Source organism: Mesoplodon densirostris, chromosome 7 (assembly GCF_025265405.1).
Source record: "Mesoplodon densirostris isolate mMesDen1 chromosome 7, mMesDen1 primary haplotype, whole genome shotgun sequence".
Taxonomy (NCBI): Eukaryota; Metazoa; Chordata; class Mammalia; order Artiodactyla; family Ziphiidae; genus Mesoplodon; species Mesoplodon densirostris.
Genome location: NC_082667.1, coordinates 5,125,064 through 5,137,741, shown reverse-complemented (window position 1 = coordinate 5,137,741; position 12,678 = coordinate 5,125,064). Strand labels below are relative to the sequence as shown.

The 12,678-nt window shown below is 53.4% G+C and overlaps 1 protein-coding gene across 1 annotated transcript; it reads right to left on the bottom strand.

Annotated features, from left to right (window-relative positions):
- Nucleotides 1-356: 356 nt before the first annotated feature.
- MRPL21 (mitochondrial ribosomal protein L21) lies at nt 357-12,645 on the bottom strand. Its single transcript, XM_060103217.1, has 7 exons — nt 12,504-12,645; nt 9,154-9,211; nt 6,372-6,457; nt 5,065-5,228; nt 3,064-3,116; nt 2,588-2,691; nt 357-472 (listed from the first exon to the last, which is right to left on the bottom strand). Exons 1-7 carry the CDS (start codon nt 12,601-12,603, stop codon nt 408-410), a joined length of 630 nt encoding a protein of 209 aa, XP_059959200.1. The 5' UTR covers nt 12,604-12,645; the 3' UTR covers nt 357-407.
- Between the last annotated feature and the right edge of the window lie 33 nt (nt 12,646-12,678).

The following is a 12,678-nucleotide window of genomic DNA, read 5'->3' as shown; positions in this document are numbered from 1 at the left end:
CCAAGGGATGGGAATTTGCTCATGTTTTTGTACATCTTGCCCAGGAGTGGAATCCAGATCGTGTCTCTCCTGGCGTCAGCTCCTGGGCCCCAGCCGTGTCCCCCACATCACGCCCCTGTGGTGCCCGGAGGAGGGCAGCCAGTAATATCAGTGTGTCTCTTACACAAGCATCCAGGCTCCAGCCCTGGGAGGGCCGCGCCTGTAACTCTCCCCGGATGCCTGTCTCTCCAGCTATAAGGGAGGCTATCCCTTACTGAGAGTGAGCTCCCAGTCAGGGTGCTCAGCCTCAAACAATCCACAACAGGACTGGGCTTTTTACAGCACAGCTATCTGCACCAGAACACAGAAACCCGGTCTCCTCGGAAAATGGATTTATTTTTATATTTCTAGAAACATTAGCTGGACGATCAGCACAGACATGGAGCAATCTTGATGGTGTTTATCCGGAGGACGGTCTGAGGACTCACGATAACTGCAAGACAGAGCAGGGCCCGGGCATGAACACAGATCTGGATGCTGTCAACCAGCTACCGCGAGACCCAGCCGCTGCCCGCTCTTTCCTCAAGGGTCTGCCTTGCACCAGCACCACCCCGCAGCTGGGCGGAACTGTCCACCCAGTGATGTCCCACAGGCCGTGGTTTTTGGTCATCGCTGACCACCTGCCTCACCACTCACTCCGTGAGCGCCGTCAGACCCCACGGGGGCTGCAACGCCCCGGGGCCTGGAGGCAAGGGGCGCCCTTGCTGCGGCCCCCAGCCTGGCCTCCCCACGTGCCCAGAGACCCCTGCCCTGCATGGGTAGGGGGGGAACCCCTTCTGGCTACGCTGAGGCTACTGGAGGTGGCGGAGGGTACAGGAGAGGCTCCCTACTGACCCAACTCTAGTAAAGCTGAAGCTACCACCTCTGGTACGTTTCACCGTTTGTAACCGAGGATTGTGGGAGACATACATCATCCCTTGTTATCTGCAGGGGAAGGGTTCCAGGACCCCCGAGGACACCGGCATCCAAGGATGCTCAAGCCCCTTAATAAGATGGCCTAGTGTCTGCATGTAACCTACACACACCCTCCCGTATACTCTAAACCATCTCTAGGTCACATGTGAGGCCTAAAACACTGTAAACGCCATATGAACAGGTGTAAATACAATGTATAATATAGATCCTATGTAAGTACTTGGTGAAGCAAATTCAAGTTTTGCTTTTTGGAACTCTCTGGAATTTTTTTTCCTGCAAATTTTCTTTTCTTTTTTTTTTTTTTTGGCCCTGCGGCATGCGGGCTCTTAGTTCCCTGGCACGTGGGATCTTAGTTCCCTGGCCAGGGATCAAACCTGTGCCCCCTGCATTGGAAGAGCGGAGTCAACCACTGGACCGCCGGGGAAGTCCCTCCTGCAAATGTTCAATCCGTGGCTGGCTGACTCTGCGAGTGTGGCAGATGGGGATACAGGGGGCCAACTGCACACTTCCTGAGACAAGATGCTGGCAGCCTGGGGGTCCCGCCCCAAGGGGCTGTGACCTCCAGTGGAGGCCTCTGCAGGGACCTTTCTGTTCCCGCTTGTGGGTTTACTGGGCAATGGCAGGGGGCTCTGGATGGGAACAAAAGGTTGCGTGGGGTCAGGGAGACGGGGGAGACAGAGCCCAGGCCACGGAAAGCGGGCAGCAACGGCTGGGTGAGGGCCGAGGGGGACCCCTCCGTGAACTCTCATCTCAGCCCTGCTCTGTGAGGCCGGGCAGGGAGAGGGGGTCTCCTGCCCCCACTCAGGGCACAGGCTCCCCTCCTGTCCCTACGCTGAGCCGCCAACTCCCACAAGTCACCACAAGGCCGCTGGGTGCGGCGGCCTCTCCACTCCCGCTCACCAGGCCCTGCCTGCGCCCCTGGGGGAGGCCCCTGCTGTGAAGTACCCCCCTCGGGTGCCGGCCCTTCCCGCCGCCGCTTCCTCCCTTCCTGCCGCCGCTTCCTCCCTTCCTGGCTGAGGTGCTGTCCACCCCAACACACGCTCACTCTGCATTTGTGACTCCTTCCTTCCCCGCCCCACGCCCCTCCGGAGGCAGCCACACCCGTGATTCTGCACATACCATTCTTCCTTTAAAAAGGTGCCATCGTTATGTGTGTGCATAACGTGTGCGGGCGCGAGCGTGTGCCCCGCAGCACGAGGCTGAGCTCTGCGCCCACCTCCGGGCTTCACAACTCGGCCTCACCCTCACATAGTCTAAGATCGTCCCTGCCGTGTGGAGGTGGGCCGTCCACTGCACTGGACAACATCCCACTGAGGGAATCTCCGTTTGCTCGTCCATTCCCCATGGTGGACACGTGACCTGCTTCTGGGTTTTCCGGCAGGAACCCAGCTGCCCCTGACGTCTCCCAGGGCCGCGCCCTCCACAAGGCCCGGAGTGGTTAGCGACTGCTACCCGCCCCTCCCCGCAGAGCCAGGATGCGGGCAGAGCTCTCACTGGTCTCACTGGTCTCTGGGCCACTGCACCCCTAAGAGCGCCCGGCAGAGGGCAGGGCCTCGTCCAACGTGGCCCAGTGCAGGACACGGGGCAACACCCAGAGGACGGGAACGCAGCAGCCACGCTTTCTCCAACTTACTTCTTTTCCTTTTGTAGTTTTTCCTTTTCTTGAATCTCATATTGATTTTTGGCCACGATTCTGTCTTTTCAATGACTGTGGCTTCTACTTGAACAAGATCCTTTCTGGAAGAGAGGAAAACAAACAGTAATGTCCCTTCCTGATTATTTTTCAGTTTTACTAGCGCTTTACATGAGAACATCTAAATAAAGTTTAACTTCCTTTTCTGCCAGTTATCAATGTCATACGCCCTCCCTGCAGGCACTGTGAAAACTACCAAAAAGCACAACAAAGAACAGTGTCGTCCCACAGCAAATCTTAAAAGGGCCAAACTGCAATGAATGAGTAACAGGTCAACGATTTGTCCTGGATGCTCTGTACGCGGGATGCTACACTCCCACGGTGACAAGCGTGCGCGTGTTGAGCTTGGTGGTTGCAGCGGGTGTGACGGGAGCCCCTCTGCCCAGCCTCCCCGCCGGCACCTGAGAGCACGTTACCCGAGGAGGGGTCTGCCGAGCAGCGTGAAGTCATCGGCCCCAACCAGCAGGACCTGGAATCAAACAGGCGTGTTACCAGCAAATAACACAAAGCCCCTAGAACAGGCAGTGACCCGAGCACGCTGGAAAGGAAGCAAGGTGTCGGTTCCCCGAAACCAAAACGTAGGCTTCCTCTGCTATCTAACTAGCGACTCCCTCAACCTGGGACAGAGGGGGCGCCAGCTGGTGCGTGGCTGTGTGTGCAGGGGCGCCGGGCTGCCTGCGGACATGCCCGCGCCGTCAGACCCGGACACGTGGAACTCGGTCATCCGGGTGAGCGGGTAACCTCCTATGGCAACAGTGGCTTTTAAAAAAATAACAACTTTTTATTGAAGTATAATACATACGGGGAAAAAATGCACAAACCAGACCGTGGTGTCTTTTATACAGTTCACAGTCCTGCTGATACTGCAAAGGTTGAGGTTCAAGGTATTCTTTTTTTTAATTTTTTTTTTTTGCGGTACGCGGGCCTCTCACTGTTGTGGCCTCTCCCGTTGCGGAACACAGGCTCCGGACGCACAGGCTCAGCGGCCATGGCTCACGGGCCCAGCCACTCCGCGGCATGTGGGATCTTCCTGGACTGGGGCACGAATCCGTGTCCCCTGCATCGGCAGGCGGACTCTCAACCACTGCGCCACCAGGGAAGCCCCAAGGTATTCTTTTAATGACTGCAAAATCCTGCACGGCCAGGCAGCCTCTCTCACTGGAGGGAAACTGTGACGCTAAGTGTGGCCTCAGATGAAGACAGTTCTGCGACCCAAGTGCAGTGGGGTTCTCATTAGACATTGGGAGACTGTCTGAAATTCTCCTGATAAGAAAAAACCTTGACCGCATTAAGCTTAAATGTCTAAAGACAAAGCCTATTTTACAATAACATCAGTGGGCTATGTATGTTAGGTGATGACAAATAATGAAACCTTGCTTGACTCACTCTCAGCCCGACACATTCTCTATTGCTGGGTTTCCTACGTTATGAAAAACCACCTGCATTAGGTGGAGCTTCCCATGTTTTTGTTAATGTGAAATGTTTCAAAATAATGGCTTTTTAGAAATCCTCACAAACACACTCCAGAAGTCTCTTGTTTTAGATGTGAAAGGTAAATGTACTCTTGTTCATGAGCTCATGACAGAGCCACGGGGGTGACCGAGGAGAAGGACTGTGCTGGCTGCTGGCGTCCACACAGCGCCCTGGTTCAGCCTGAGCCGTGGTCCTGCTCGCATCACAGGCTGTGGGAAGACTGTCTGAGAAAGGAGAGTTTAATGCTCCCCTGGGTGTAAATATGCAAAGAATCTACAATCACAAAGGAAGGCGGAGTTTTAAATTATAAAGAAAACCGTATTTTATATCACATCATACCAACAGTTAACCACGTCCTAAAAAAATGATCCGGGACAGAAATCTCATTTTTTATCTACAGTTTTATGAACAGAAGTAGAATAGGCAAAAACCAAATAGGCCCCCGAACACAGCAAACAGAATCATAAGCGGAGGGCCGAAGCACTTGGCTAAACATGCAGGACACACCACGCAGCAGTTCAGGACGGTCGGAAGATGACCAGCGCCCTGCGAGATGCCTCTAAACCAGTGCTCACTGTTCAGCACAGCGGCAGCTGTCATGCCTAACGTCAGGGGTGTGTTAGAGCCGAAACGGAACATTTTCTCTTTATAAATCTGGGCCTGAGAACTCTTTACATCCCTAACTGGGATTTTCACTGTACCTGTGATCAGATATTCTCCTCTAAGAATACACTAAGGAGACGTGAGACAAACCCTTCTCTGTCTGACGTGAGACAGACACACGCTTCTCCTTAGAGAAACGTGCTGATCGTCTCCCTGTAAGGAGGGGCCCTACCGAGTTGCGCCGTCCTCAGGGAGCAGCTCTGCTCACACTCCCCTGACCCCACCGTGCCCACCGGCCAGCCTGCCGCGTCCCCAGAGCTGAAGCTGACCCACAGTCTCACCTTCTCCAACCGGATCCTCTCTCCACACGCCACGTCTAACTTGTTTTCAATTAGAATCAGGTCTTCAGAGGTCACCTTCCACTGGTGGCTGGCAAAGTGCACCACGGCGAAGAGCCTGCCATAGTGGCCCCGGGCGATCAGCTCATTCACCTTCTCCACGACCTCTGTGGGGAGAAGGGCGCTCAGGGTCACAGCTTCACCCTCACCCGGGTGCCCGCCGCCCCGCCGCAGCCGCGACCCTGAGCACCCCTGGAGCGGCGGCGGCAGGGCGCGTGCCAGCAGCTCCTCTGTGCTCTCCCCACCGCGGGCCAGGGTGAGCCGCTGCTCCCAGGACCTGGCACTGGGGCGCACGGGGCACACGGGGCTCTTACAGACGATTGTGCCCTGACGGCACAGAAGCCCCCATCCCCCTGCCATCCTCCGGCCTGAGCGCTCGGCGCGCCTGGCTTGGTTTCTCTGACCCTGCGGTGGAGAAACCCTCACCTGGTTTCATTCCCAGTCGTTATTAACAACGAGCCAGCGGCCTCGCCAAGTGAGAAGAGAGGCCTTCTTGTGGACAAGGAAAACCTAGAATTATCCCTCATGGCGCTGGATGCTTCCTGCTCGCGTCCGCCCACACCCACTGCCCGCTCCCACGGTCACCACCTCGCCTTAGGCCCGGCCATTCTCTCCCGTCCCAACCCTCCCGGCCTCGCCTGGGGCTGGGCGCACAGCACGGTGTCTGCCCTGGAAACCGAGTCAAGCCCTCGGCTGCACCTGGCCAAGAGGCCGGAACCTCGCCTGCAGTTTTACTTTTCGGGCACAGCATCCGAAATAGTGTTTAAAAACTGGAAGATTCCACGCATTACTATGGACTTCCAGCTTTTGGAAACTGAGGATCTTGCACTCCCTCCCGGTGCTGGGCGTGGTGGCCACACTGCCCTCCTGGCGACACGCATTCTGTCTGACATGCCTCCCGACACCCTGATGGCCTCTCGAACACCTGGGCTGGGGCCGGCTTCCACCGATGACCGGGCACGTTGTTCCTCTTCCCTGAACTCCCGTTTCTACCAACAGCGGGGAGACAGAGCTGGGCCCCGGCCCTTGCGCCACCCGCATTACCTGCCTGCAACTCGGCTGGTGCCTTGGTGCCCTAGGAGGATTGGCTCAACGAATGAGGGTTTTGAACTCTGGTGTTGAGCGAACCTGAGCTTTCACGCTGCGCCGTGTCTCGGGCACCTGGAAACGTGAAGTCCTTGTTCCGTGGCCAGGAGGCCCCCTCTGTGGTGGAAGCAGGGGCGCCACCCCCTAGCTTCTGCCTCTCTTACCTGCGTGGTGTCTGGCCTCCTCGATGGGGTCTGGCACAACAACTTCTGGCCAAGGTGGTGAACTCAGTGACGTTTTAGGGACGTATCTGTAAAAATATTTTACAGACGTGGGTCACACACACGTGAAAAGACAGTTCAAGATGTGTGAGAAATGACTGCGCTCAGCACACGAGGAAGGGCAAGGATCCAGCACATCTCTGATGCTTGTGTGGCTGGCGGGACAGCTGACCCCGCAGCTGTAGGTGAGCAAAACCTGCCCGCCCCAAAATGTCTCTCAGGCGTGCAGATTACTTCAAGCCGAAAACAATCAAGGCCCAAAAGACGCAGGAAGAAACTTTGGCAGGAGGCAGGCAGGCCTGGGTCTGCGCGCAGCTTCCTGAAAGACTCGAGATGGAGGGCCTGTCCTGGGACGCAGCATCACCAGAGATGGCTGCGAGGAACACGGGGGCCCAGAGATCCGAGGCCGCTCCTGTCCCACTGTCTCTGCAGGCCCAGCAAACATTTATTCACCAAACATCTGCTTTTCCATCTCCACGTGAATTGCCTTCATCCCCTTTGAAGTCTCAAACCCCTGCCCTCAACATCGTCTTTTGTCTTTAGCTGAAGGTGCTACTTAAGGTGAGGGGTTCGGCCATCTGGGCGAATGGCTCATTTCTCCTGGGTCTCTCCTGTGTGTACAGGTTATTAAACTTTGGTTTGACTTTTCTCCCATTAACCTGTTTCATGTCAATTTAACTCTCAGACCAGCCGGAAGACCCCAGAAAACTGGGGACCCTGCCGCTTCCAGAGCAGGGCCCAGGGCCCCCGTCACTGTCACAGAAGGTGCTGAACAGACCTGTGAAGTGAGCGAACGCCCTCCCTGCCGGAGTCCACTGGCCCCCAAATGAAGCTGTGCACCCCAGTTGCGCATCGTGTCTGAGCTGCCCCGGGCGGCCCGGCAGCAGCCAGCCGAGGACCGAGGGACAAACCTGGGAAGGGACTGGGGGCAGCAGTGGCCAGTCACGGCGGTCACAGAAGTCAGCCGAGTTCACGCCCCTTAGAGTTTCTGCTTCCACCCTCACCCAGGGTGCCCACTGCTCCTTTAGGGAAACACCAGGTCCTGCGTCCCCCCTGCTGAGAAGCTCCGCTGCAGGAGCGCAGGCGGCTGCACTGAGAGCTTACTACGTGCCAGGCGCTCTTCTAAGCTCTTTTTTTTTCTAATTTTTGTATTGAAGTACAGTTGATTTACAAGGTTGTGTTAATTTCTGCTGTACAGCATAGTGATAGTTATACACATACAGACATTCTTTTTTATATTCTTTTCTGTCATGGTTTATCTCAGGAGATTGAATATAGTTCCCTATGCTCTACAGTAGGACCCTGTCGTTTATCCATTCTGTGTATAATACTTTGTATCTGTTAATCCCAAATTCCCAATCCATCCCTCCCCCACGGCAACCACAAGTCTTTCTAAGATTTTTTTTTTTTTTTTTGCGGTACACGGGCCTCTCACTGCTGTGGCCTCTCCCGTTGCGGAGCACAGGCTCTGGACGCGCAAGCTCAGCGGCCATGGCTCACGGGCCCAGCCGCTCCGCGGCATGTGGGATCTTCCCGGACTGGGACTGGGGCACAAACCCGTGTCCCCTGCATCAGCAGGCGGACTCTCAACCACTGCGCCACCAGGGAAGCCCTAAGCTCTTTTTTTTTTTTTTGCCGTACGCGGGCCTCTCACTGTTGTGGCCTCTCCCGTTGCGGAGCACAGGCTCCGGACGCGCAGGCCCAGCGGCCATGGCTCACGGGCCCAGCCGCTCCGCGGCATATGGGATCTTCCCAGACCGGGGCACGAACCCGTATCCCCTGCATCGGCAGGCGGACTCTCAACCACTGCGCCACCAGGGAGGCCCCCTAAGCTCTTTTTTTAAAAAAAATTTATTTTATTTTTGGCTGCATTGGGTCTTCGTTGCTATGCGTGGGCTTTCTCTAGTTGCGGCGAGCGGGGGCTACTCTTCGTTGCCGTGCACAGGCTTCTCATCGCGGGGGCTTCTCTTGTTGAGGAGCACGGGGTCTAGGAATGCGGGCTTCAGTAGTTATGGCTCGCGGGCTCTAGAGCACAGGTTCAGCAGTTGTGGCGCACGGGCTTAGTTGCTCCACGGCATGTGTGACCTTCCCGGACCAGGGATTGAACCCGTGTCCCCTACATTGGCAGGCGGATTCTTAACCACCGCGCCAGCAGGGAAGCTCCCTTCTAAGTTCTTTAAATGCATAAATTCACTCGACTCTCATGAAAACCCACTAAGACGGAGATTAATATTGCTTCCATTTTGCCGAAGAGGAATGAAGCTCAGAGTGCGTGACCCTGCTCAGCGACCCGGGCTGACAGGGCGGGGCAGGGACGGGACCCTGTGTATTCGTACCTGAGTATGATTTTGTCAAATTTACCTTCTGTAGTTTATATTAATTTTATGTTTTTTCTTTAACACTGAACATGCTCTTTCAAATTACGTAAGGTCCTCCTAGAGATTCTGATACAACCATCCTGTGATTCGACCTTCCCAGTTGGAAATAAATCCCCAATTAGGAGTTAAAAGCTTTTGCCTAGAAAGACACAGCTGTGCAAGGCCCAGAACACCTTTGTCTTTGGGTGCTTGAGGTTCTGTCTGTATTTCTTTATGTCAAGGGTCTGAGAAAAATACTGTCAAAAAAGGTAAAAGAAAACTAAATATTCTTGAAAACCCAAATGTTTGAAGTTTTGACTTTAGAAAGGAAAGGAAGAGAGTCACCAAAACCCACATTTTGATATTACCCTTGTGGAAATGAAGCGCTCTGCGAACTGAACCTTCGAGAAGCAGACCACAGGGAAGCTGAGGGAATAAGAGAAACACACGTAGTTACTAATACGAAACACAAACTGCCCTTTACGATGCTCAGTGTGCAAGTGCCGCTATTGTGACTGGCACCCGATTTAAACCACATCACGACATGTCTACAGAAAAATCTAGGCCAACAAAACTAAAAGAACATCACTTATGGTTATTGGTTATTACCATAAGCATCAGGATGTGTTTATCACACCATTGAAAAGGGCCTAAAACCAAATCACCTACCTGCTAACCTTGACCACAAGTGCCCACTAAGTTCAGGCCCTGTTCGGTGCCCCAGTGTGGGAGCGGCCTCCAGGACGCCCCGATGAGCCCACCTCCTGGCGTTCTCACCCGTGTGTTGTCCCCCGACAGGGCGCTGGTTTCTGTGACCAACAGCATGTGGCAGAAGTGACAGGACGGCACTTCCGAGACTAAGTTATAAAAGGGCAGCTGCTGTCCTGGGCGTCCTCTCTCATCTCTGCTGCGGGGCTGCTGTGCTGTGAGCAGTCCCTGGAGGGGCCTCCTGCCAGCAGCCCAGGGAGGGAGCTGGAAAGCAGATTCTGCAGCCCCAGCTGACAGCCTGACTTGAATCTAATGAGAAACTGGGAGCCAGAAGCACCTGCTAAGCTGCTGCTGGATCCTGACTGTCAGCGATGGTGTGACATCATACCATAATACACGTTAGGTGTCTTAAGCTGCTGGATTTGGGGGTAATCTGGGACACAGCAGTAGATAACTAATACACCGACAAAGGTACCCACAGCCTACTGAGAAGGACTCAGAAATAAAATGCCTGGTGCTTAAGTGCAAAAAGCAGAGGACAGGTTTCTCAATAACTACTGTTGGTTTTATTTTTTCAATTGAGCTATAATTTATAAACCATAAAATTCACACTTTTAAGGCTCACTCATTAGCGGTTGTTCCCAATTCTTGGTCTTCTGGGCTGGTTTCTCTTCCCCTCTGCCATCTTGGTGTGCTTGTGGTTTAGACATTGGATCTTACCTCTTCTTTACCTATGACCGTTCCTCTGGTGACTGTATGAATTTAAGTGTCACCTATACACTGGTGACTCCCAAGTTTACACCTGCAGCCTGGCGGACACGACAAACACCTGTCTCTTTGTCATCGTCACCTGCATGTCTAACAGGCGTCTCAGAACCTAACAAAGGCTCCTGATCTGCCCCTCATGCCTGCTTCTCCCGCACCCCTCCCCATCTCACGTAATGGCGACTCCATCTTTCTAGTTGCTAGGCCCCAAATCTCAGTCATTTATGACCCTTCTCTCTCACACCCCTCAGCCAACCTATCAGCAAATCCCCTTGCCTCTCTTTGAGAGATCCAGGCTCTGACCAGTTCAGTCACCCAAGCCTGGATTATTACTAACACCCTGCTCTCGCCCTAGCCTCCTTCTCTGCACAGCAGCTAGAGGGATCCTGTTAAAACTGAGGTCAGATCACGTCACTACTTTGCGAAACTCTACAAGAACACCCCATTTCACTCAGAGAAAAAGCTGAAGTCCTTATAGTGGCCGACAGGGCAGTGGGCAGTGCGATTCCATCTGTCTCTCTGAGCCCATGCCTCACGAGCTTCCCCTTGTTCACTGCACACCTGCCATTCTGGCCTCCTGGCTATTCCTGGAAGATGCCAAGTACAAGGGCCTATGCCTTGACTGCTCTTGCCCCGGACGCTCCCCCACCCCACGTGGCCCCCAGGCTAATTCCCTATTTCCTTTGGGTCTCCACTCAAATACCGTCTCAGTAGAGAGGACTTCCCCACCCATCCTATTTAAAATTGAACCCTTTCTTCCCAACTCGTGCTTTATTTTTCTCCATGAGTCTTAACAGCTTCGAACATACTATGTAATTTGCTTCTTCTTAAAAAATTGCCTCTCTGCACAACCCTTCCCCCTGCGTCAGAATGCTAGCTCCATAAAAGCAGGGATTATTGTTTTATGTTTATAACTGATGTATTCGCTATCCTGGACCAGTGTTTGACCTGTAATAGGTGCTCGATAAATGGTGAATATACAAATAAATGAATGAAATCTACTCTGCTAAGCCATCAAATGAAGCCCCTGTGGAATACTCCATGATTGGGAACTTGTGATTGGCCTCTCTTGAGAGCCATCCCACCGTTGAAAGCTCACAAAGTTTCTGCACCTGATCTGCTTCCCTTGCCTATGGTCTTAGCTTAGCAGTGACCCCACTGGGAACAAATGGTGCCCCAGGATCATCCTTTAGTTCCCTAAGGACCGTGCCAGTGTCCATCCTGTTTCCTTCACTCACGCTTCAAGGTCCTGCCTTACCATTTTGGTCACCCTCTCTTTACTCAGTTCACTTCATCTGTGCTTCTCTCTGAAAACAGTGGGTCTGGAATTGAACACAGCATTCTAGAGGTGGTTTTATGTTGGTAGAATGCAGTAAGTCCCACTGCTTTTGTAAAAACTTCCCTGCCTGCTTAAACCCAAGTTTTATTATGGAAAATGACAAGCATACAAAAGTAAAGAGAAGAGCGAGTCCTCCTGTATCTCTCCCTAGACTCAAAAGTTATCGACTCTTGGCCAAGCTTGATTCATTCACAGTGCCTCTGGCCCAACTCTGTGATTAAAGCAACTGTCAATATATTGCTATGAAAGATAAAGATTCTTTACAAAGACACAACCACAACATCATTATCACACCTAAAAAAGGGAACAATTATTTATTATCATCAAATAGACATTCAGACCCAATTCTAAAACACACATAAACATTCCCTCACACAGATACACACTCCAACCGTTTCAGACAGAGGTTTATAGTGTTTCTGACAAACATAATCTTTTTGAGCCTCATGACAACCCAGCGCCTAAAATACAGCTGTTGCTTTTGCTGGATTGGTTACCATTAGGCAAGGACATTCATCACCATTTTCCAGATGAGGAAAATGAGGCTCAAAGAGTGGCTCGCAGCCTGCGGGTGATGGTTAAAGCACAGGCCTTGGAGCCGGACCGAGTTGTCTGATTCAGTCCACTTCCCTGCTGTGTGACCATAAGCAAGTTACCTAACCACTCTGAGCCTCAGTTTGTTCCCCCAGTTAAATACAGCCTATATGGAAGTTGGGGAGCTTTCATCAGCATTTAAGCTACTAACTAAAGGAACCAGGATCTGAACCCAGGTTTCCCCAACTCTAAAGTCCGCGTTGTAATCACCGAATCAAAAAAAGCGATTAACATCGGTCGGACACAGATACACTTGTGGCGGGACGGCGGGGCGCCCCGCTTCCTCCCTTCACCCCGCGGCGAAGGTCTCACCCTCTCCGGACCCCGACGCTCTCAGGACACTGCGGCTGCATGCAGACACCAGCCGCCCGAAGGTGACCGGCAGTGCCGAGGCCACCACAGCCGCTGCCATCTTCCCGCGGCCTAGACCGACACCGGAAGCGGAAGTGGCGCGAACCTGGTGCGTCGACGCACCGGGCCCGGCAGA